Here is a 26,195-nt window from a genome sequence, read left to right as displayed (position 1 = left end):
GTTAGTACCTCCACCCCATTTCACAGATGCAGATCCTAAGGCCCAGAGAATTCATGACACTTGTTTCAAACCACACAGCTGGGATCCCTGACTCCTAGGTTTCTCTGTCGTTAAGGTAGTCACAGATATTTGGCAGTGAGAGACACTGTAGGAATATCCTAGGTCTATCCCCTCTTGTTGTAAGGGAGGAAACAAAGCTATAGAGAAAGGTTGCCAGGGCCCCAGGACTGTATTCAATCTGAAGATTCCCCAGGTCTCTCCATCACACCCTTTTCTTTCCCTTCCCATACACGACTGGAGTCTCCTGCCAGAGGCTCAGCTTTTCCATGGCAGAGACTGTCTTCTACCTTCTTGTACCGAAGCCCTGGCTCCACAAGCCCAGGAAGCCATGGCGGTGGTCAAACTGGGATAACTGACAGCAACAACAGCAGAAGCTAACGCTCAGTGAGCATGTATTGTGTGCCAGGTGCTTGGCATGCATGACCTCATTTAACCTTCACAACCCTGTGAGGTAGGTCCTATTATTATCCTCATTTTTTATTGTGATTGAAAAATAACCACATGATATAAAATTTGTCATCTTAATTACTTCTAAATGTCTAGATCTGTAGTGTATTCACATATACATTGTAAATTCACATTGTTGTGATTATCTCCGTTTTTACAGATGAGAAAATATTTGCCCAGAGAAGTTAAATAATTTGCCCCAGATCCTCGACTTAGTAAATGACAGCTGGGATTCAAAACCAGGGCTTTTGACCCCAGAGCCCAGGCTCCCAACCACCCCTGGATAACCTGTGCTGGCTTGTTTCAGCCCGACCCTTCACCTGGGCAGGTGGTGGGCTTCATCACATGCCTCTTTGGACAATTCTGTCTCTCTGTCCAAGAAGTTTTTACCGGGGACACATGTGCCCCCATTCCTGCCCTGCTGCTGGTCTCCAGAGCTGACCTATTGCCAGAGGGGAGCATGGGCTCCTAGGGGTCTTTTTCTGTCTTTAGAGAGGGGCAAAGAACAAAGAAGAAGGGACAGATGGTAGGAGAAGGGGAGAGAGTAGTGCAAGCAGATGAGAGGAGGGTGGGAATGTGGTCAGGGACTCTTTGGGGTCTGGGACATGCTGAGGAGCAGAGTGGCTAGACTCCTGGAGAGAGACTGGAGTATCATGTCCCCATGCATCCTTTCTCAGCACCCTTGTCAGACCACTTAGGAGCCCTGGAGTGGAGGAATGTGTGCCCCTTACCTGGGATCATCTCACTGTCATGGTTCTGTGGGACCCAGGAAATCTAACAAAAATCTCCTACCCTTGGACAAGCAGAGCAGGACTAACTCCATTTTGTGCTACACCGGCCATCTCATGTAAAGCCCCCCACATGACCTGCCTGTTTGTTTAAGGCACTCCCTCACCCTAGTTTAGCTATTAAGCACACCCTTATCAGAAACTAGCACACATAGGAATGCGGGATCTCTGACCTTTAACCGCCAAGGAATGAAAACCCCTCTTTTGCCCGCCAAACCTGCGCCCCAATTCTAACCAGAATAATAGGCTAGTTCAAATGGTCACTATAAGGTGAATCATAATTCAATTGGCCACCTGCATGTGGACCAACATGACTGTGCAACCTTCTACGTATGTTACAATCTCATTGGCCACTGGCCTTTATAACACTGCTGTGCTTCTTAGTCTCGGGGTCCAAGTCCCTGCTCTGCTGTATGGAGTGTACTTGGACCCAAGCTCGAGCTCGTAAATAAACCCTCATGTACTTGCATCGGCTTCGGCTCCTTGGTGGTTTCTCGGGTTTGCAATCTTGGGCACAACAGTTCTTAAACACCCATTAACCGGAGAAGGTAACTTGTAAGTTTCTCCAAACACACTACCATTTCTTTCTCTCTTTTTTCCTACCGAGATCTGCAAATATTCTGTGGTCATCTTTGGCATGTCTGAACTGCTGATCTGGATTATAAGCAGACAGAAACTGGGCTGACTTGGCACAAGCAGGAGTAGGGATGATCCTGCTAATACCCTGAGTCCTTTTTAAAAAAAATCCTGGCATGCTTTACCCTATCACAGGCAGTTAGGCGTGGGACTTGGCATCCTGAGACTGATGAGATGGCCAAGAAAATATGCTAAACTAGTTTTAAAAAGTTCTTAGAAGATTTGCCACTTGGTGTGACAGTAGAATCTGTCACAGCTTTTCCTCCTCCCTGATTTGTGGGGCCTACAGAGATGAAGCCCCTTCCTTCCTCTGGGCACTGCAGCAACCTTGTTGGTCCCTGTGCTCAGCCAGTCATGTGGCAGGGAAGGGCTTGGGTAAAGGGAAATCTCTTCCCAAAAACAATACACAAGCAGGTAGCAAAATCCAAAAAAGTTCCCTGTATCCACAGATGACGGACTGTTGGTTTGGAAGAGTCCCCAAAGGTCGTGTTATTTAATCCTATTACCATACTCCACTTTAGAATGCTCTTTGTTCTGACACAGTACACACGGCTGAAATTTTGCTATGTTTACAGTCTCTCCTCCACCAGCACAATTACCATGCACTACTGATGATTCCCAAGCAATAAATTTGTAAGACAGTGTGATACGTAATTCTAATCACTTTTTGGAAAATGCCAAAAGCATAATTCTATGTGATTCTAGAGAAGGAATGTGTTTTAAGAATTTGAGCATGTTCCTTTAAGGATTAACCTTGATGGAAAAAAAAAATGAGTCTTGCCTATGTCTATGTGTTATAATGTAATATTGTTACCTACTTGTCTGGGTATCCATTTCTTTCTTTTTTTTTTTTTTCCTAAGATTTTATATATTTATTTGACAGAGAGAAAGAGAGCATAAGCCGGGGGGAGTGGGAGAGAGAGAAGCAGGCTCCCCACTGAGCAGGGAGCCTGTTGAAGTGCTCCATCCAGCATCCTGGGATCATGAGCTGAAGACAGATGCTTAACTGACTGAGCCACCTAGGCACCCCAGGACATCCATTTCAGTAGCTAACAGTGAAGATATTTTCAGGGAGTAAAGAGTGATTTTGAGGAATTTTTTCACCTGAAAAAATTCAACTCAGTTAAGTTCATTTCATTGAGATCTGAGTAAAAAGAGATTTGGGGGAATATCAGGTATAGGGATCAAAGTGGAAAGAAGCAAGGCAATTCTTAAAAACCATCCAGAAATGCTTAGTAATAATACTATATTAAAAAACACTTTGAAACAATATCTAATTGGTCCAACAAAAATATGATCATGGGTCGCCAAGATATGATATCTTATGGACAGTATGGAAAATAATTTCATTATCAATTTTTTAATTGTGGTAAGACACACATAATGTAAAATTCACAATTTCAACCATTTCAAAGCGTACAAGTCAGCAGCATTCAGGAAATTCATAATGCTGTGTAACCACCAACACTGTCGAGTTGCAGAAGGTTTGCATCACACCAAAAGGAAACCTCATACCCATAAAGTGATTATTAGCAATTTCAAAGCAGATTTTTCCCCATTTCATTTGGAGGTATTTATACAAATTCTTTTTGTTTTAATCATGTCCAAGAGGTTGTTTTTAGCATTCATCAGGTATATTAGGCCCACTCATCTGTGACTGACTGGTTTGCAAATGTGATTGCTTTTAAATGTGGAGATGATAGGAAATGAAAAGACCATCTATAGTAAAAAAAAAAAATAAAAAAAAAAAAAAAAAAAAAGGACTTTGACCCTGAAAAGGCTGTAAAGACAGTATAAAAGGCAAAATAGTCAAATAGTCATATATATATCAAGGTTCCAGTTTTCCAAGAATTTGGTATTACATTTGGCATTTTCTTTTTGAAAATATACTTCTCATGTTTGTATTTTATTCTACCATAGTTGTTTTCTCTAGAATAAAATGACTCCTTCCTTGTCGGGGATTGACTGTGGACATTACTATGTTTCACGTGGTTAGGAGATTATCCTCTGACTTGTGACCTTTTACACGTTGAACCCAGTAAAGTTAAAAGTAAACAACAACAAATCAATTGGGAAGGGCCCTTCTTTCCATCTTTGAGCTCCATTCTCTACCCTCCAGGGATCACTCTTAGCCACAGCTCCCCACCACCAACTCTCTTTGCTTAGGTATGATCTCCCTCCTCTGACCTTTCCATTCTAATCACCAGTTCTTTCCTGAACAGTGTTGCATTCTCTCAGCTAACAATTGTTGATTGAGCCACCTCTGTGTGGGAGAGAAGAGCCCAGCGATCCACCCTCCAGCTGCAGGAGCGTCAGCGACAGATAATGCCTTAATGAGGTAATCTATTGCCCTTAGTGAGGTTTAATTTTGAACCGGGACTCTGAGACACTTCCTTATCCCACATGGATGCCTATCTCATGACACAAGTTGGTGGGTAGCCCCAGCCGGGAGGGATTTGGGGGGAAGGAAGCATCCATTGAGCTGTTGCTCTCTAACATACTCACTGTTACAAACACCCTTATTATGTTCTATATTATTTTAACAATATAGGATATTACTTTCCAGAGGGAAAAACTGAGGCAAAGAGGGATTGAGTGACCTTGAGCTAGTAAGTAGAGAGAAGTGTTCAAACCCAGGCCTGCCTGATTTCAAAGATCATCTTCTTTTCAGTACAGCAAAAACACCTTTATGAGCACTTCTGAAATTATACCACACTGGTTCTCTATGCTCTATGTGTAAGGCAACTCTTTATAATTACAACTCTCTCTTAGATTAAATAAACTATTGTGGGAGCATTCTTTGAAAAAATATGTATCTGTACTTAAATGCCAGACATGTCTGGGTCAGTATGGAATTCAAGTCTGGACCAGGAAACACGTTAAAGCCTGAAATCCTGATGGGCATGGTTCTGTAGGGCTTCACTGGGGTTTCTCACAGTGAATTAGTTGCCTTTTAGGAAAAAAAAAAAAAAAAAAAAAAAAAGCCTAGGGAAAATATAGAACACAGAGTAAGTTAGACTAAGCTTTATTGGCCAGTAAATGACACAGGATTAAAGAGGGGGTAGGGAGAGAGGTGGCTACTCTCCCCATCTCCCCACAGGCAAACAGAGAGATGTGGTTCTAGAGCAGGCTCTGCTGGTGTGAGCTTGGATTGTAACTTCTCCTCTCTGGGCCTTTGCTTTCTTGCCTCCAAAATAAAGGAGCTGAAGAGGTGACCTCTCAGGTCCTTGCCAGGAAACCTGTGTGCTCTGGGTAGGAGCTTCTCCATTGGTGTCTGTGTCTGTACATAGAGCAGGGGGAAGCAGGCTTAGCTGACGTGGCTCAAGGAGCCTATGGCCAGCACTATAATTTCTGGGGCCCAGGGTAAAACGAAAATGTAGGACCCCTTGTTCAAAATCATTAAGAATTGTAGGGCTGCAAAAGCAGGGCATTAAACCAAGTATGGGGCCTGTGTGGCTTCATGGCCACACGTCTCAGAAGCTCAGGGCTGCCTGCTGCATATTCCCTCCATGGTGAGAAGGGATAAAATCTGGAGGGAGCTAGCTCGCTGGAAGACCCCCCAGGCTAATGCGATCCTTTCTCAGGAAAGTGGCCAACGGAGAAGTGTGGTGGTGTGTCAAGGAGAAGCAACACGCCCTTTAAAGCTGCTTTCTTGTCTTGCTTTTGAAGTGAGCGCTGAAACAGCCGTGCTGGACTGGGAAAATGGCCTGTGCGGGGGGCCTAGACCACAATGTCGCTAAATGGTTGTAAGCCTATCAAGTTGAAAATCAGCCTGCAGGTGGAGCTGCCCACGGACACCCTTCCAAAAGGGAGGTGAGGCAGGACAGGTAGGAGGATGTGGTCAAGGCAAGAGGACAGGGGCTTGGAGGAGGAGCTTTTGGGGAGCAGACAGCCCTCAGCTGTAGAACAAAGTACAGGCAGGGAAGGAAAACTAGCCTGTTCATGGATGTGTGTAGAACTGGAGATGAGAACACACGAGCCAATAAGGAGGCTCCCCCACGGCAGAAGGTATGGACCTGAGGCATGCTCCCTGAGAGAGGGTTTGCACTGCAGGCCAGGCAGCGTGTGCTTCAGCATCAGAGGCTGGCACAAAACCCACTTCCCTACCAGGTGCTGGGAGCCTTGAGGCCATGGGACCTGGAAGTCTGCAAGCCATGGTCACACTTCAGGATTCACCGCTCCCTTGATCTGCAGGTGAGACACTGCGGCTGGCACTCTACCCAATCAGCAGGTGAGCCCCATTTCTGGAGCACAGGTGTGCCATTCTCTTAACCTCTAATCATGTGCTGGTGCCTGGGGGCCCAGGAAGCCCAGAAAGTGTGTACAATGAGAAAACTAAATCTGTCCCCAAGGCTTGAACAGTCCTGAGCTTGTAGAGAGGCGCAGGATCACCTTAAAGAAGCAGAATGGCCCCAGATCTGTGAGATTTAAGCGGGGCTGACCAATGGGAATCACAAAGCAAGAGACATAATGTGTCTGACAGGGAGACAGTGACCCCTCTGACCAGTATCCTACAGAGACAGAATCCGGTTAAGTGGACACAAAAGGTTTGTTTCCTTGGCAAGGTCTTATCTACAGGGGCAAGAACATTGTTGCCCTATAGCTTGGAAGCGGGATCTAGTGTCACCCATGAGCCTTGAGGAACTGATATTATAACATACACCAGCCTCCCACCATCCTGGACCCCTCACATACATATCTTCCCACCATTCCCAATAGTGTAAGAGAATCAAGAAACTGCTCTCCTCTGGATAAGATTGACATCAACTTAAAGAGTCGTGGGAGGCTGGATACAGGATTGTTTTATAACAGAGCTGGCATAAACTCTTTTTTAAAAAGTTGCCTCCTTGGGGATCCCTGGGTGGCTCAGCAGTTTAGCACCTGCCTTCAGCCCTGGGCATGATTCTGGAGTCCCAGGATCGAGTCCTATGTTGGGCTCCCTACATGGAGCCTGCTTCTCCCTCTGCCTGTGTCTCTGCCTCTCACTCTCTCTCTCTCTCTCTTTCTATCATAAATAAATAAATAAAATCTTAAATAAAAATAATTAAAAAGTTGCCTCCTTAAAACCCAGCCATCAGTTTCACAAAATATACACCAGTGCCATAAGGAGAAAGCAGGCAAGAAAAGGTAAATACTGCAGCAGAAACTATCCCAGGTGATGGCAGAGTTATTCTGATCCTCGCCACACAGACACAGCTGCAGGATCTTCATATGGGACTGAGAAGATGTTAAAGGGTTGACAGACACCCTTCACCCCTTGATCTGTCCTTTATCCTGTAACACTCTACCTATGGACTTTAGGGCAACACATTCTGCTCGAGGACAAGCATGGCATATCTACCTCATCAGAGTTTGGCCATAAATATCAGATCCATAAGCCCTTGGGCTTCTTAATATCTATCTTATCAGTTAATTTGCTCTTTATCCCAACTCTAAGGATTTCCACTCATAGTTTATACATTCTACTTACAGAGAAAACAGAGACTCTTCCAAGATGATCTTACAACTGGAGAGCTTTCCTGCTCTCATTTCTCAACCCAGTAAAGAACAATATGCTCCAACGGTTCATATAGTTTGTGGAATCTAGTTTTGTCTGACACTAACATTTTTAAAAAACAACAACAACAACAACTCATTGAAATATAGGCCCAAGCACCTCTAGCCCTTCTCCTTGGCAACTCCTCACCCAAACCATCCCAGATAGAGGAAAATCAGCCCAGTGAGCAGAGACCCATCAATTGCAAAGAAATATATATTCTAAACGATAAATATATACCGTGACCATAAGAACATACAAATGAAGAAGTGCTTCCAGTTCTGGACAGAATTCATTTACTTGGTCTAAATCAGTTTCTCGACAGCAGCACTAGTGAAATTTTGGGCCAGGTAATTCGTTGCTGTGAGTACTGCTCTGTAAACATAGGATGTTTAGCAGCACCTCTGGCATCTACATACTTGGTGCCAATAGCACCCCCCTTTCCAGTTGTGACAATCAAATGTCCCTTGGAGGGCAAAAATGCCCCTGGTGGAGAAACACTGATCTAAATGATGCAGTCATGTCTTTGCGGGATGGGGGGGGGGGGGGGGCACAGATGGATGCTTCTATAGGGTTACTAAAAAGCCAAAGAAAGTTCTCAGTTTCCCTGCAGCAAGCTGCCATTCAATCTTTCTTATTCATATTCTTTAACAAGCCTAGATTCCTTGATGCCACTGCATGAGGGCAATGGTAAGATCCTCTTTGAAAATGAACCAAACAGTAAATTCTCTACTGAACAGACAAGGTTAGTCATCTGTGGGGGAAAATGAAGATACTCTAAATGTGTACCTTAAGCATCTGGTACCAGGCCAGTCTCCTCAAATCCAGTGATGTAGAAGGCCTGGCTGGAATGTAATTGTGGTTCAGTTCTTCAAAACCTAATTAAGTGTATCACAGCCCACTGGGAGAGTAGTTGTATGAAAAGAAGGGAGTTGTTCAGCTACAGCACACAGGCAACCTCTGGATCCAGGAGACAGGGTGCCTTGGATGTGTGAAATCTGGTTTAGAGTTTTCCTGACAAAACCTGAGTTTTGTTAGCTGATGATCCTGAAAGTTATAAAAACTAAGCAAATTCTAGTAATGGCTCCAGTGCAGCTTGCCTACAAGGAGAAAGAAGACTTGTCTGGGATTCCATCCGTTTGTGTGACACAGGATGTCCCAGTTGAGCCAATACTCAGCTGACATAATGCAGGTGGGCAGTGTGAAGAGAAATACTTCCTGGGAAATTTATCTCATCTCTACCAGTATATGCTGTGCCTTCTTTTTGCCCTCCCATATCAGCACTGGTCTCTGCCCTAAGCTTATAAAGAACGAGAAGAGAAATGCTCCCAGACACATATATATTCAAAAGTTGCTCTACCCACCACGAGCCCCTGCTCTGTTGCCACTCCAGTTAAAGGGGTTGGATCCATTACCAAGAGTAGGAAGAAAGACAACAAATGGTCACTCATGAAGTGTGGGTTGAAGTATTGGTCATTGTGTTTACTTTTTATTTACTTGTTATACTGACCATGAGGCAAAATATCATTCTGGGCACTTCAGCCCATGTTGTTCTTACTTAGTCACAATAAGCCTGTGAGGAAGGCATCTCTAGTTTTATTTGACAATTGAGGAAACAAGCTTTATAGAAGTTGAGTGACTTCCTCAGGACCCATAGATAATAATTGGCAATTGAAATTCAACCCTTTGGGGCTCCAACTGCATTGTCCTTCTAAATACATCATAGCAACCTTCTAGATGACCTCCTTGGATGCTGTCTGGTTGTATTCTCTGACCCTACTGTTTACGGATAGGCATCTGTCAAAGACAGATGATTCAATCAGGAAATATTTCCTGAGGGCTTTGGGATAAAATCTTTGAAAGCTGCCCAAGAGTGGGGTCAGAGAATGGTCTCCATGCTTAAGGGATCACATAGCATTAGAGCTGAGAGAGACTTTGGAAATTGTCTGTTTCCAAACTCTTCATTTTATAGATGGGGGACACAGGGGAGATGAGGATCTATCCAGGGTGATGTGATAGAAAAGCCATATGTAGAATATATGGAAGTATCACAAAATAAAGACTACAGGGTGTGGTAGTAAATGGCAGTGCAGAGAGGGATGAATCAGAGTTAGGGTTGATGACAATACTATTGACAGAAACAGAGTATCAGAGATGGAGCTAGTGGCAGGAAGGTGAAAAGAAGGTGAATTTCTTTCTTTCTTTCTTTCTTTCTTTCTTTCTTTCTTTCTTTCTTTCTTTCTTTCTTTCTTTCTTTTTTTAAATTTCTACAGCCCAACATGGGGCTCAAACTCATGACCCTGAGTTCAAGAGTCGCATGCTTTATCAAGTGAGCCAGCCAGACACCCCAGTGGATTTGTTTCTGAAGAATCGAACTTGAAAAATCAAGTAACTGGAAATTCCAATTAAGGATTCCAAGACTCGAGAAGAGAAGCCATGTCCCAAAACCTGTGAAATTAGATCTCTAAGTAAGAGTCCTAGCAGTGAGACCCAGACACCCAAGAAGGGCTCTGTGTGCTCAACAGTTTTATTAGCCACTTAGGTTAAGGCAGAGGAGGGTTGTTTGTTGTGCCTCCAGTCCTTGCAAAGCTAAATGCCATAGGAGTTACAACCAACAGGTAAAATAACCAAAATAACCGAATAACCAAAATAGATAAAAAGAAGAACTGAAATGAACATAAACTTTATCAAGGATCAATGTAAAGTCCTATGTTTCTATTCAGGATTTCAATTACACACCTATGGAATTAATAAGAAAGAATAATAATGATATTAATATCATTTTTAATCTGATAATTATTATGGGCCAGGATCACTATGTGCCCTTGATGGACACTAATTATCTCTCTACTTTTGTGGCTAAAATTTTAAGCAAATTCTCATCTAAATTTTGATAAACCTAAGAATATAAACACAGCTCTTCACTTATACTGTCACCTGGTACCAAATAATTGCAGTTAGACAACCGTCTGATTTGGTATTAACGAGTCAGGACAGAGGACACAGACCATAGGGATCAATTACTTCATTTCCCTACTCCTTGCCATCCCATCTAACTAGAAAATATTTAAGATGGTGCTTCAAGTCCATCGTGTTTACAATTTCATTTTTTTTCATTTTTTTTTAAAGTTCCACGTCAGCAGTGCACATTTTACCAAAACAGACCAATTCTGTAAAGACAACTGAGTGACCAAGTGGAGAAAAAGTTACTTCTGCCTAAGCAGATGAATGTAGTGTATGATTATCCACAGTAGAGTTTTGGTTTTCTACCCTATAATCTATGGTTGCATATTGCCTGTCAACCACTCTGTGATTAAGCTGGTCTTTGTCCCAAGGGATGGGGGGTGGCAGGTGGAGATCATACAGTGATTCAGGTTCTAGTGCTTTCCTTTACTTAAATTCTGATCTGGATTTCCTAAAAGGGGTTCTAAGGCTTGGTATAGCTCTAGGTTATGGAATGTTTAGAAAGGACTTTTTAAAACCCTCTTGCTCATTTGAGAGAAGCACTAATATCCATGCCTTGTTAGTTTCTTTGGCATGTCTTTCTTACCTCTCCTTTCCTTTCCCTTCTCACTGCTGTGCCCCATGTCCAGGCCCCTAACACTAGAAGCCGTCATTCCTCAACTACCGTCATTACAGAATATCCCTGCCCCCAGCTTCCTACCCCTGTAGTCCATTCTGTCACCCATTAGTAAGCCTGCTGGCATGGCATCTCTAACCCTGTAAACCATTCTCTAATCCCCCACAGTTAGAGCCTCACTGTCCTCTGTGAGCTGGCCACACCCGACACATTCTCCCTTATGACTACCCTCTGGTACCATATACCCTATTCCATAGTCTCTGTTGGACAGAACACTCTCCTCGTCATCCCACCAATGCACTGAGTCAAGGCCAGCCTCAAGTGTCAGCTTCTCTATTTCCTTCCTCCTGGCTCATTGCTTTTCCTCCAATTCTCACACTACTTTTGCCTTAAGCCACCTCTCAAACCTAGCTCTTGAAGCATCTTCTCCATGAAACCTTTCCTGGCTATCCCAATTCCTTTTCTTTTTTTTTTTTTTTTTTTTAATTTTTTTTTTCCAATTCCTTTTCTATACTCATTCAGTCACTTACTACTTTCATTGATTCACCTGCCCCCCTCCCATGAGAGTGTAGCAACTTGAAACCAAGGCAAAGGCTGAGGCACCTTCTTGTCCCCTGTCAGTGCAGGTCATACCGCAGCCCTCACCAACACACCCTTGAAATGTCTGAGCACATTAATGGAGCCTACTGGTCCCAGATCAGCAGTTCATTTCAAACCACTATTTACCAAGCACCGGCCAAATGTAAGATGCATACTCTCACTGTAAAGGGCCATCCCTCTACCAATTCCAGGCTAATTTCTCATAAATTTTGTCTCAAAAGCTCTAATTCTCTAGCTCCTTATTATTTGTGGAAACTTACTTGCTTCACGTGTCATATCACCCTCTAAAAACTGAAGTTCAAATGGTAGTTGGAATATAGAACACTCATTGTGTATTTAAAAGTTTCAGTCTCTAAAAACATGATGCTGTTACAATGAGACAAAAAGATCTTCCAAATGAGAATTTGAGACATTGTCTTTTCCATAACTCAGAGGAGTTTTTTGATTCTTGCTCCTTGCACCACTTCTGTTTTTTTTTTTTTTTTCCAAGTGGCTTTTTTATAGATAATTGTTATACTGACATAAGAACACTGGAAAAACAGATCTCCTGTCCCCAAGCACTTGTGATATACACCCACAAAATAAATAAGAGATAGTACAACTACAATGAATACAAATGATTACAATGATCCTTAACATTAAATATTAAATAGTAATCCACAATGAAATAGTTAAGCGTTTAGCAAAGGTTAAACAAGGGTTAGACAAACCCTTCCTTAGACTAGTTTGTTGTATTCAGACTCAGAAAGCTGAACTTTAGTAGAATCTAAGCCAGAATTCTCCAGAATTTTCTACCTTAATCTTTCAATAGCTAAAACCAGCAGGAATAAGCCCACTTGTTCCTACATATCTCTTTAAAAACTCAGTCTACTTCCCTATAGCAACTGCCACCCACTGCCTTACAACTAGCAAAGTATTCCAGGATTTCAATATTTCTCAGATGCAGTAGGAGCATTAAAAAAAAGAAGAAGCAGAAGAAGCAGAGGAAGGAGAAGTATTAGATAAGGAAAATCTTACCTCAACTTCTGACTGGCAGGGACAGTTATTTTATTAAGCTTGTCCATTCTTTTTGTTAATTATAAGAACCACGAATAACCGTCAGCAGTAATGTCAGCAGGCCCTGGCCCTCTTAGGGAGAAGCATGGTAAGCCTTTGATCTCAAGGGTCCCAGTCACTTGAGTCTGATTTCCGAGAGTGCAGGCTGCTGGCAAACACCCTACAGTAGGGAGAAGTAAAACTTGCTCGAGCACATAGTCAAGTTTCATGTTTCTACATAATCATGTGATCTGGGTAGCCAGCCGGCTTGGCTGATTACTCCACGTCGTGTAAACTTTAATAGTGAAACCTATTGGACATGCAAATTTCTTTCCAGCTGCTTTCTTTTATAACCAGATTTGTAATCAGGTCAGGACTGGCTTCTAGATGGTCACTACTTCCTGTTGTCCCAAACACACATAGCCCTGTTTTTAGCAGGTGTCATTCTGTCCCCAGTTGCTTCCTGGGCTCAAGGAAAAGCAGAATAATCAATTCCATCAGGTCTCTTTGGGACTTTCTGTTCATTTGCATAAATTCATGGATAAATTTTTCCACTTAAAGAACCATGATATGAAAACGGCATTTCTGTACTGTCATTTAGAGAGCAGAAGGCAGTTTAAGTCAGGGAGGAGGAAAATGAGAGGGACAGTTCCTTTTATGTCTGGGCACACTTCCCTGCACCCAGCAAGAAATTCCTGCTCACCTTTGTGAAGAAGGTGCATATTTAGCACATTTATTCAGTGACTAATCCTCTCCTGGGTCTGAAGAATATATAAGAAGGACATAGCAGAGGCTCCAAGTTACCTCTCCTGTTACAGACCCCAGGTCTGGCTGAAGATAGAAGGGGAGATGGGAGGAAGAGCCAAAAGGAGAGACCTGAATGAGGTGGGGTAGGAGGAGTGGGGAGGAGAACGGGAGGGAGGAGGAGAAGGAAGAGGGGAGGGAGAGGCAGCCTCTCTGGCAGAGTACAAGTGGTAGATGGATTTCTTCCCTTCTGTATCTATTCTTTGTACAAACAGAGGTTCTATATTTCTCTAGGTAAATCTTGATTGTTCACATTCATGTTCTGCCTCTGAATTTCTAGTTCGACCAGGTGTTCAGGAGCAGAATCCTCAAAGCTATTAAAGGGTGGGGCCCTTCTGCTTGGCCAAGCCACTAAATTGGCCAGGCCAGCAAGGGAGCAGACAATCTTTCATGAGAAAAATTCAAGCACTTGCCTCTTCCAATTGTTTATTTTCCCCAAACAAGAAGCTCAGTTTCCTTGCAGTGTATCCCGAAGGAGTCCTAGAGCCTCACCTATCCTCTCTCCATAGTTCTTAACTGAAAAACAAAAACAAAAACAAAACAAAACTAGTAGATGGGAACAGGGAAAGCTATTACAATGTCACCAAGGATCAAGAAAATCAAGCTTCACTGAGTGGGATGATGATAGCCAGCCTGTTTCTTCTAAATTACTGTAAAGTGCACCCCATCAGCCACTTGACTTTTCTCTCAACTAACAAATCTGTTTAGCACCTGGACTGGCAACTTCTTATTTCCCCAGAGAAAAAAAAAAGCAGCGGCAAGAGTTACACTTCTGCTTTTTCTTTTTACAGCCACTTGTCTTTCTTCTTTCTTACTGTATTAGTCTGACATAATAAAAATGAGAGTCTGCTTTTCCAGACTGGACATTTTGCCCCATGTGGTGTGTAGCATGACTACCATAATGTTCCAAGCTGCCACAACTGCTCTGCAGCTGTAACCAGCTTTCCAAGAAGATCAATGCAAGCCTGGAGATCAAGGGTACCAAGTCTTAGCTAATGACTCGTAAAAAGAATGAGGCCACACGGCATGGTTTCCACAACACATGGAGAACAACGTACTGTAATAAACAGTCACAATTTACATGGCACAGTGCACATGAAAATTAATCTCTAGATGAACAGATGACAAATGGACAATCCCAACCTTAGAGAAAATTTGGAACTCTATGCACTGTTGACAAAAATTCAAGTAGGTACAATCACTCTGGAAACACTTTGTTATTACCAAAGTAATTTGGGTCATAGACATGAGAAAGCAGTACGAATATACTGTGTACACCAAGGCCATGTGCAAGAATTGTTATGGAAGAACCATTTCTAATAGAAAATTTAAAAACACTGGAAAAAATCCAATTGCTCATCAACCAGAGAATGAATACATTAATTGTGGCATATGAATGCAATGGAGTCCTATTCAACAGTGACAATGAGTGAAGTATAGTCACATTAGTATGGATAAATAATAAAAATAATTTATTGCAATAAAGGGAAGTTAAAGAAGATCATGTATCATGATTCTTGTTCTATTAAGGCTAAAGACATGTAAAACTAACTAATATATAATTTATGACACACACACTTATGTGGTCAAACAGATGGAGGGAATGATAGATGTAAATAGATGTAAAATTCAGGTGAATGGTCATCAAGGAAGGGGGTTGGAGTGAAGGGGAACACAGGGCTTCAAAGACAATGGTGATGTCCTACTTCTCAAGTTGAGTTGCAAGTATACAGATACCTACTGTAGGTATTAAATATTTAACAAAAAATAAATAAAAGAAGATATGTTCTAGAATTATGGGGCAAAGCCAGGACAGCCTGACTGAGTCTCAGCTCTGTGAGATGTTGAGACTTGAGAACAAAAAGATACACTGTACTGGAACTCGGGGATGAGACCCAACCAACCCTGGTTTCTCTTGGCTCTTTCCTTGTATCTACTAGTGACAACAAACAACAACATGCTACTGAATGCTTTCCATGTTTCCATATGATGACGCCCACTTCACATGTGAAAAAATTGATTTGTAGAGAGGTTAGGTAACTGGCTGAGAGTTCTGCCAATCATTCGTGGAAGAGCTGGGACTCAAACCCAAGCCTGTTTCTGTACTCTAAGCTGAGAATTACAAAGCTTTGCCATCACAAGAATGGGCCGTATTCAGGAAGGGGCCCTGCTCTGACACAGAGGCACCAACTTATCCCTGACCTTGGGTGAATCACTTAGTCTCCCTGACCTCAACTTCTCATCTTTAGAGAACAAAAAAGAGATTCAAGGAGAGCTCAGGCTCCTGTCCAGGCACCTAGACATTGGCCCGTGTGTACAGAAATTGAATTCCACCAGTGGAAACACCCTCACGGTTTCCAGAAGAGAAGCCTATGATGGTCTTTACTAGATTGCTTCCCAATGAGGGATTAAGTGGTTGTGGCAGTTTACAGAGCCTTGGAAGTAGTCCAAGTCTTCACTGGAATTGAAAGTTCAGCCACTCTGCCCTGCCACCCACCTGCTGATGGCTTTTCTCCTACTAGGGCTGGTTTAGACACACCACCAAAGTCGGCAAGTGGTGATGTTGGTACTATGCGGAATTGTTCTGTGGTTCTTTTGTTTTGTTTTTAAGATTTATTTATTTATTTATTTTAGAGGAAGAGTGTGCATATGAGTGAAGGGAGGGGCAGAGGGAGAGAGAATCTCAAGCTGACTTCCGGCTAAGTATGGAGCCCGACACAGGGTCAGATCTTACCACCCTGAGATCATGATCTGAGCCGAAACCAAGAGTTAGATGTTTAACTAACTGAGCCACCCAGGCGTTCCAGTTCTGTGGTTCTAATCATAACCTACTCCCATGATGGTCAGCCTCACAGCAACTACGAGGGGCTATTGTTATCATTCGCACTCATGATGTGAAGTCTGAGCCTCAGAGAGGTGACATAGCTTACCTAAGGCCACCTAGTCATCTTGCTCCCTAAGCCAGGCCCCTTAAGTCTTGAACCATTGAGTCTTACTTCCTCTCTTGTGCTGGCCCTCTTTCTTGGGGTGGAGTGGGGTGGGTGTCTATAGGAATAGTGGTTCCGGCAGCTTCCTGATACTACAGGCCAAAGTATCTGTTGGTCAGGCCTATGCCTGGTTAACCAGGCAGTACTAGTTAAGGGCTGAGATGGAGGAAGGTTTGAGAGGAAGCTAAGGGAGGAAGCCTGGCACCCAGAGAGCAAGTGGGGAAAATAGCAGAAGAGGCCAGAAAAGACAGAGAGAGAGAGAAAAGGAAGTGCGGCAGATGCTGACAGTCTTGTTTTCCTCCTTCGTGGGGAGTGGGGTCCAGAAGGGAGAAAGAAGGAAAAAGAGAATAGAAGAGATCTATGACTTGGGCAGATGGACAAAGGTTCTTTGCAGCTCAAGTCTCCACTTTTTGTGAGACAAATCCACTCCCCATTTTACCTATTCAGGAAACTTGATATTCTGTAGGTCAAATTGCTTGGAGTGCAACGTGTTTCTCTAGGCGAATAACCTGGATGGTAACAGCCTTTATTCTTGTATCAGTCCAAGTCCCTGGTTGGCAAGAACATTACAGTAGTCTCTTGTCAGGATGGACCACTCCTGGCCCACGTGCCATCACATCCTCCCTTGCCTCCAGCCCTCAGAGTCAATCTGCCGACAAGATTCTCCTTTGTAGTATATGCACTGTTACCCTGCTCTCATGCCAGCCTTAGCCCTCACCTGGATCACCAATCGCTCAGCCTCCTAATACTCCTGGGTAGCCAGATCAACTCTCATTCTTGTTCCCAGCCCACATTCCCAGCTGATGACTCTTCTTAAGGATTTCAGAGGCTTTTCTTCTAGAACAAGTATGAATGTCATTCATGCCCCTCTATGATTGAGTCTCATCTTAGGATTCATCTTATTCCTCACTCCTTCCCAGCAGGTGAGCATCTCTTTGGGGGTTTTCAAACTCTCTTTTCTCCTCCTCAGTCGCACAGCCCCGCCACCAGCCAGGAATACAATGGGAGGCAGATATGAGGGGCCTGAGGCAATTAGGAGGCCAGGTTATTCCCATCAGTCAGGGCCACGATGAAGCCAGAGAACAGGCAAGGGTGGGGTTGCAGTGTGCTCTGTCCAAGGAATGGGAGCACGGAGATGTGGAGAGCCAAGGTAAGACTCACAGCCTCCAGAGGTTGAGCTCCCAGAGGCTAGAAGTTCTTGGTAGCAGATGCTCTGATTGATTATATATTTCTATCATCTTTTCTAGAGTGAAGCTTGACTAGTTCCTAGTCTTCCTATCCAAACAGTCCACTTGGATTTAAAGGGCTGCAAAACAAAAGCAGAGTTGAGCAAATGAGGAGACATCTTATGTTCTTGGGTAGAATGACTCAATATCATGAAGGTGTCCATTATCTCCAATTAATATATAAATTCAATATGATGCCAAAAGATAAAACTAGATTCAAACCTCAAACCATTTACAAAAACAACTACCAGTAGATCAGAGAGCTAAGTGTAAGAATAAAGAAAACACAGTAAAATTTGAAAACCTTCTCTCTGGCTTAAAATTCAGAGGCAATAAAAGAAAAGGTTGATACATTTAACTAGAGAAACATAAGAAATTTTTCATGGCATATAAAACATCATAAGCAGCATCAAAAGACAAAGGACAAATTGGGAATAAAATGCTACATTAGGCATCACAGACAAATATAGAGATGTCTAGAGATAATACTAATATTAATACTATGTACAGAAATAATAGAGATATGTATCACTAATAGATAAAGAGCTCCTAAGAATTGAGATGGAAAAAAGAAAAACCAAGACAAAAGGCAGCCAAAAACCATAACCATGAACAGCAAGAGGTCTTTAAACAGGTGAAAAGATGCTCAATCACACTCCTATTAAAAGAAAAACTATCACCATTTGAAGGAATAGCTCACATATTAGATTGACAAAAATCTATAAGTCTGATGATAGAGTGCTCTGAGGACACAGGCACCCTTCACTTACAGTACATTACAGTCCGCATGGAGGGGCACTGGCTATACCTAACAAAACTGCATGAATGTACCTTCTGACTCAGCCATCTCACTTTTAGGATCTTACTCTGCAGATACACATGCATGCACACACACATGCAACATCTGCACATAGTTATTACAGTTTTATTTGCAATAGCAGAAGATTGAAAAACCTAAATGGCTATCAGTGGGGTCTGGCTGAATAAATTTTGGTCCATCTTTATAGCAGAGTTCAGTGTAGCCATCCAAAAAGCCTGCATTCTAGGATTTGGTAGTAGAATACACAAGGTTTGTACAGTGCCAGCTACTTTTTTTTAACAAGAAGATAGATGAAGTTTATAGATACACATGTACTGCAAAAATAAACAAAAACATAGGAAGGAAAAACGAGCCATTAATGACAATAGCCACCAACAGGAAGCAAAGGGAGCTGGAAACAGAGCAGAAGTGATAAGGATGGATATAGATTCTCTGAATCTTTTTATGGAGTCTCAACTTGTAAACTAGGTTCAACAGAAACAAATGAATGTAAATGGTAATAATATATATACCATAAAAGAGGATGATCTTGACTCTTGAACACAGTCCTTTGTACATCCTCCGTAAAATATACCCTAAGAATGAAAATGGCTGCAAAGAAATCTCAAAATCCTCTCACTACATTTACTTTTAGTAGTAAAATATGTATTAGGATTTTTGAAGTGATGTCAATCTATGAAAAGACATGGAAGGACCTGAAATGTAACTTAAGCCCATTTGAGAAGGCTACAAACTGTATGATTCCGACTAGATGACATTCTCGAAAAGGCAAAAATGATGGAGAGCATAAAAAGGTAGCAGTTGTCAGTTCTACAGTCTTTTTCATATTGTTGCTCTGCTCCCGGTTGCATGTTCTATCTATGTGCACACAGAGCCCTGACCTCCCGATGCCTAACCAATATTTCCTGCTCTCTCTGGGAAGGTTCCTCTGGACAATGGTATCCCCACTGCAGTGCAGGACCAGATTACCCAGACTTCAGAGTGCCTTGAGACTGGGTTACATTTCATGGCCTTATATTCGATCATAATTTGTCAGGTCTGGAGTAGGCCTTAGACAGTGAGTTACCAGATTCAGCAAATAAAAACATGATGCCAGAAAAATTCTAGATAAGCAACATACTTTTTTAGTAAGAGCATGTCCCCAGTACTGCATCATGTCCTCTATTTTCACTAGCAACCCCAAGATGAAGAAATGAAGGCCCAGAGGGTGAACTGATTTGCAAAAGTCCATTTTGGAGAAAGGCCTAAACCAGAAAAAAAAGCGATATAGCAGAAAGAACAAAGATCTCCTTACTCCCAACCAACCTATGTCTGCTTTGTGAATACAACCATGTCTGTGGTCAAGACATGTTGAATCAGAGCAAGGAATCAGATCACTTATGAAGAAATCTGCGTGCTTTTCCAGTTATTTATTCTATTTATAATTATTTAACCTAATAATTTTGTTCCCAAAGTGAAAGGCTTAAATGGGTCTTCGCATCTCCAACCTCAGGTTACCTGAATGGAAGAATTCAAATTCCCTTTTAAGAAATGGCATATCAAGGATCGACAGACCAGAAACATCCAAGCACGTGTGTGCCAGCCTTAGAGTTGCAATGACAAAATACAAAGGATCCCTCTCATCCTCCCAGAGCATGACTTCTTGTCTTATGTGATTTCAACATTTTGCTCCTCTGTAAGTTAGAGGAACTCTCATGTAAAATGTAGCAAATATTTATAGAAAGCCACGTTATATAAAGAAATCTTCATAAATGTTCTAAAACATTCCTATCTAAAGAGATCTTTCAAATCAATGAGTAAATGGCTAATCCCCCAATAGAAAAGTGAGCAGAGAGCACAAAGGTTAACTCACAAAAGAAGAGGAACAAATGGCCAATAAGGAAGCTCACAATCTCACTAAGGCAAAGAAACAAATTAAAGCAAGTGTTAAGTACCATTTTTTTAACCTATCAAATTGGTTCAGCTTTTAAAAAGTGATCAGCTTCGAGTTTGTTAAAGGCCTTGGTAAATGGGTACTCTTGTGGCTGACAGGGCCACAGATTGAAAGAAACTTCCTGGAAGGCAATTTGGTCATGTGCAGCAGGATTCTTAAAATGTTAATATGCTCAAAGGAACAAAATAAAATTTTAGGAATTTTTCCTGAGTGTAAAGTTATTTATAATAGAGCAGAATTAGGAATTATATAGTCATCTAACATAATGTAGTAACATTATAAATTACGATATATCCATAAAATCAAGTGTTCTGCAGCCACTGAAAGCACTATTTTCAAGTAAGTTACAATGCTATGAGAAAATCTTCATAATGTATTGGCAAAAAATAATAAAATAAAATAAAATAAAATAAAATAAAATAAAATAAAATAAAATAAAAGTATGACCTGAAGCTGTCTATATAGCATAATTCAGGTTTTATAATTACACACATCCAAGAGAGCAGACTAGCATATTGAGAGTCATTATCTTTGGGTAATCATCACATCCACTTTAAAAACTTTCCTAAACTCTACAATGGATCTTTTGTCCAACCTAAAATTAGGGTAAGGATGGAAAAGATGCTTGTTGAACAGGCAAAATATTATTACCTTGCATTAGTGTCCTACAGCCAAAGTATCACAAATTTGGTATCTTTCAAACAACCGAAATTTATTCTCTCAAGTTCTGGAGACCAAAGTCCAAAATCAAGGTGTAAGCAGGAGCAGGCCCCCTACAGACTCTAGGGACATATCCTTCTTTGCTTTTTCCAGCTCCTTGGGGCTCTAGGCATTCTTTGGCTTGTGGTTGCATAACTCAAATCTCTGCCTCTATCTTCACATGGCCTTCTTTCTTCTCTCTGGGTCTGTCTCTTCTCTGTATATCTCTTATAAGAACATTTGTCATTGGATTAGGGCCTACTAAGTTAATACAAGATGATCTCATGTCAAGATCTTAAACTTAATTTCATCTGCAACCGTTTTGGGAAAAGGTTCATGGTTCAAAGGTTAGGGCATAGACACATATATTTCTGCTACTATTCAACCCACTACATATTGTAAGTCAGTCTCATTTGAATCAGAAATGTGAAGTACATAAATATAAAAAATATTTATATCTCACTTGGGACTATTTCAATTACAAGTAGCAGAAAACCCAACTCAGGCTGAATTAATAAGAAAGGAAACTATTGGTTTATCCAACTGTCCTGGGCTAAGCAGGCTACAGTATTCAAGGCCCAAACACTATGATTAGGACTGGTTGTCACACCCTCTGACCCTCCTGCCTAATTCCTTTCTTCAAGGGAACCAGGTAGCTCTGGTTCAGTGGGTTTTGGATGGAGCCCATATCAGCTCTTGGAAGACAATTACATTTTCAGAAATGTTGTGAAGCTATTGTTAATATAGCCATTATTTGAAAAATAAATTAAATAAGCCTATAATTAAATCAGTTATATTTAAAACAAAGGTAATAGATATTCAAAACTCATCTCTTTCTGGTTATTTTAATACATTTAGCTAATATCTATGCTCTTGAGATTATTCACACCTATGGTATCTCTCTTGAAGGTGGGAAAACGACATAGCAGTTTGCCACTGTGAATCTCTTCCCAACTCCACTTTTAGTGACGCTGTTAGAGCTTGAAAACAGCCATGGTAAAAATATTTACCCTACAGGAGTTGGCAGACACACTGCAAATCAGGGCTGTTTGGGCTTTTGTTTGAAAGCTAATTATTAAACATTCACTAACATACCATCACTCTGGCCACTCCAACCTCAGGTTCAAGTACAATGGGATGGTGACAGCACCCTCAAAAGTGAGAGATCCACTGTGAGTGGATATTTTGGCCACATCTCCAACCCTAGAGCCAACACCAAGGCCAGGGGGAAATTGATGCCCATCCTCCACCTTGGAGCTAGGTCTGAGGTCCACCCATGACCCCTACATGAAAGTCAGGGGCTGTCATTGGAGGAAAGGAGAATGGCTACCAGACAATCCTCAAAATACAGCCACTGTAGTTTGTAAAGTAGTAGCTATGTCCCCTGACCCACCTCAAGGTCTCCTTCTTCCATTCGTCATGGAACAAGAGGCAAGTGGTTCTGGACTAGTGAAGCTCTTGGTAAGTGGGGAGAGAGGGGTAGGTTCTGATCCGAGACATCTTCCCAAGATTGGTGTTCTCCAATCTTCCCCTGTGGTGGGATGATGTTCCCACTATATTTCCCTAGTCCCATTTTTTACTGCTCACAGTTTGCTTCCAACATAGACAAAGGAAACATACATTCTTGTATAGGTTCCTGAGATTTTTAAAAATGAATTTGAATTATTTTTTCTTTAAAGGATTCCTAATCAAGTGGGAGAGACATACAGACAAATACTTATAAAGGATGTGAAGTGTGATTTCATAGATATAGATATAGATATAGATATAGATATAGATATAGATATAGATAGATATAGATCTGCTACAGTGAGAGCTAGTTAGGAAAGTGGGGACAGCTCCCCAGAGAAGAGGACCTGTGGGCTGGAGTTTTCCAAACAAATAGGAAGCTTGTGAAGAGGAGCTCAGAGGGACTTTCTCTTCCAAGGGAACAACATGAGCTATGGCATCACAAGGTCACCCAACTTTATTTGCTCTTTTTTCAAAACTCCAGATACCTAAGAAAAGTTCGCCTCCTCTCTTGCTCTCTTTTCCATTCTGAGCCACAAATAGAATGCACACATGGGAGTCACACCAAAGTGCTGTGTGGCACACCCTTCCAGGGGGATGAAGAGCACCCGGGCTTTCAAGGGGATCTACAAAGAGTCTGGGGCACTGACATGACCCCCAGGCACCTCAGAAGCCTCTGGCTACCTCCACACCTCTTTAGATGAAATCCATCCCTCTTCCAGGGAAGCACTCGAAGGAAACAAGCTTTACTTCTCTAGCTTTTCTCTTTGGCTCAATTATTGTATCTCCATACAGTCGTTTTCTGTTTTCATTGCCACAGCAGACATTTCTGCAACAGTCTTTCGAGCCTGGGGACCAAAGCCCCATTTATAGCTTCATTTCTATGGGGAAAAAAGTGCTTTCAAGTTCCAAACAACCAACTTACAAATAAATGATTGAACTCAATGAGCTTCCTGTGATGTTTTGCACACTTCAGTGAAGGCTGGTAAGTGTGTGTGTGTGTGTGTGTGTGTGTGTGTGTCTTCACATTTCTAAATATGGGCGCCAGGTGCTACATTTTCAGATCAACCAAGTGTGACATTTTTTCCCCTCTTAAAGCAACAGAATCACTTCTTGGGTGAACACATATCTGTTTAAGAGAAAACTTGGTGAAAGGAATGGCTGGGACCAAACATATAATAAAGCAATGCTGAGAATTTAGGGAGAGAGGTATGTATTTACAGAGTGTAAGAAAAGAGGCTAACTCATTTTTTAACTTTATTGTTACAGGTTCAGGCCAAACAATAAGCCACCTGCAAGCACAGAGAGAGAAGCTCAAAGCCACTGAACAGCTGTTTTACTCTGAGTCCAGAGATTGCCAAGTAGGTCCCTACTCCACTGCAAAGCAAATCCAGACACACTAAAACTTCTAAACCACACAGTGAAGAGAGCACACAGTCTGACTCCCTGAGAAGTCGATAGCATCAGATAACGCACATACATCAGAGGGGGTGACCATGCAAATTGCTTTTTTGCATCTAAAGAAGACTTGGACTCAACACTTGATTCATTTCACTCTCCCACCCTCGCTTCCGTTCTTTGCTACAACCTTGGCCTTCTCTGTTCAGCCTCTTTATTTTTCTCTCACTTCCTCTAAATAGAGGGGATGACATGGTTGGAATTAATGCTCCTGAACCAAAGACATTATTTCAACTATATATATTTTTTCCTTTCCCAACCATTTATTTATTGCTGTTTATTCAAAATTCATATCTTTGTACATTGGCACGATGAAGTATTTCCCCCCTATAAACATTCCCGTGTAAATTTTGGGATACCTGAATGGTAGGTGTTTTTTTCTTAAATTAACATATACTGTATTATTAGATTCAGGGGTAGAATTCAGTGATTCGTCAGTTGCATATAACACCCAGTGCTCATTCCATCAAGTGCCCTCCTTAACGCCCATTACCCAGTTACCCCATCACCCCACCCACCTCTCCTCCGGCAACCCTCAGTTTGTTCCCTACAGTTAAGAGTCTCTTAACTGATTTGCCCCCCTCTCTGTTTTTGTCTTATTTGATTCTTCCTTCCCTTCCCCTATGTTCATCTGTTTTGTTTCTTCAATTCCACATATGAGCGAAATCCATATGGTACTTGTCTTTCTCTGACTGACTTATTTGGCTTAGCGTAGTACCTTCTAGTTCCAATCACATTGTTGCAAACGGCAAGATTTCATTCTTTTTGATGGCTGAGTAATACTCTATTGTATATATCTCAAATCTTCTTTATCTATTCACCTGCCAATGGACATCTGGGCTCTTTCCATATTTTGGCTATTGTGGACATTGCCACTATAAACATTGGGGTGCATGTGCCTCTTCGAATCACTATGTCTATATCCTTTGAATAAATACTTAGTAGTGCAATTTCTAGGTCATAGAGTAGTTTTATTTTTAACTTTTTGAAGAACTTCCATAGAGTTTTCCAGAGTGGCTGCACCAGTTTGCATTCCCACCAACAGTGTAAGAGGGCTCCCCTTTCTCTAAATAGTAGGCATTTAAAAAAAAATACTGATAACTATCTAATTAAATGTTTAAAAAAACTTGCCATTTTGGACAAAGTCCAATATTTCATAGTGTGCAGGACTGAGTATATATTTTGTGGGATCCAGTGCAAAATGAAAATGTGAGGCTCCTTGTTCAAAAATTATTAAGAATTTCAAGGCAGTGACAGCAGAACACTGAATCATGCATAGGGCTTTTCTGAGGGTGGGGCTCTGGATGACTGCACAGGCCACACACATGCCCATGGAGCTGGCCCTGATGGAGGGTTTTTATTAATGAAAGTGTACACACATAGACATAGGCACAATTCTCTGGGCTATTACAGAATTAACCAGAAATTCATGGTGAAAATTTAATTATGTGACCTCACCAAAAAGTGCAAACATCCTGTGGTGGTTTCCAATATACTTCCTGAGAATTCACTTATTTATAATGAGTGACACAGAGAAAATATTATAATTTGTTGTAGCACCTGGGCCAACTGATGAATGGGATGTTTTGGGTGATCTGTTTTCAAATTTTTAGAACTTAACAAAATACACTTAAAATGTGCTAAACATGGGAGGAATTTTGTACTTGTAGACTTGAAGCATTTGTTTTCTTAAAAATATGGAATACTTCACAAATTTGGGTGTCATCCTTGTGCAGGGGCCTTACTAATCTTTTTATCATTCCAATTTTAGTATACATGCTGCCAAAGTGTGCACATGGAAGGAATTTTGAAGTTGCCTTTCCCCTAGGGCTGGAAGCATTTGTAATAAGGCATGTGGAAGAGCTCTGCATGCTGGGAACTGTGATTCCTGTTAGCCACCTCATAACTAATCAACAAAAGAGAGGGTAAAGTCAGGTTTACAGCTGAGTGCATTCTGAAGAACAGGTTTCTCTGGTTCCAACAACTTAAATCACAGTCACATTTTTCTTCATTACGTGCCCCACACCTGGTACCCAAATGGTAGTTTCATTCCCTCCTGGTCCTTCTGCTGGTTTCA

The 26,195-nt window shown here is 41.7% G+C and overlaps 1 protein-coding gene and 1 non-coding gene across 3 annotated transcripts in view; both read right to left on the bottom strand.

The window, feature by feature from the left end:
* Window positions 1–12,968, bottom strand: part of BLNK (B cell linker) — a 77,641-nt gene extending 64,673 nt beyond the window's left edge. The window contains exon 1 of one of the 2 annotated variants that reach the window (XM_072805885.1): window positions 12,665–12,968. In XM_072805885.1, the coding sequence (XP_072661986.1) occupies window positions 12,665–12,711 (47 nt within the window). In that variant the 5' untranslated portion in view covers window positions 12,712–12,968. The remainder of the gene's footprint in view (window positions 1–12,664) is intronic. The other variant, XM_072805886.1, reaches the window with a different exon arrangement.
* A 12,841-nt stretch (window positions 12,969–25,809) lies between these two features.
* LOC140621263 (U6 spliceosomal RNA) lies at window positions 25,810–25,913 on the bottom strand. The gene has a single exon (XR_012020989.1). It is a non-coding gene; the product is annotated as a U6 spliceosomal RNA (small nuclear RNA).
* Window positions 25,914–26,195: the final 282 nt, after the last annotated feature.

Source organism: Canis lupus, chromosome 29 (genome assembly GCF_048164855.1).
Source record: "Canis lupus baileyi chromosome 29, mCanLup2.hap1, whole genome shotgun sequence".
In the NCBI taxonomy this organism is placed as follows: domain Eukaryota; kingdom Metazoa; phylum Chordata; class Mammalia; order Carnivora; family Canidae; genus Canis; species Canis lupus.
Note: the sequence above shows the minus strand (reverse complement) of the source record. Positions and strands in the feature narration are given on the sequence as shown.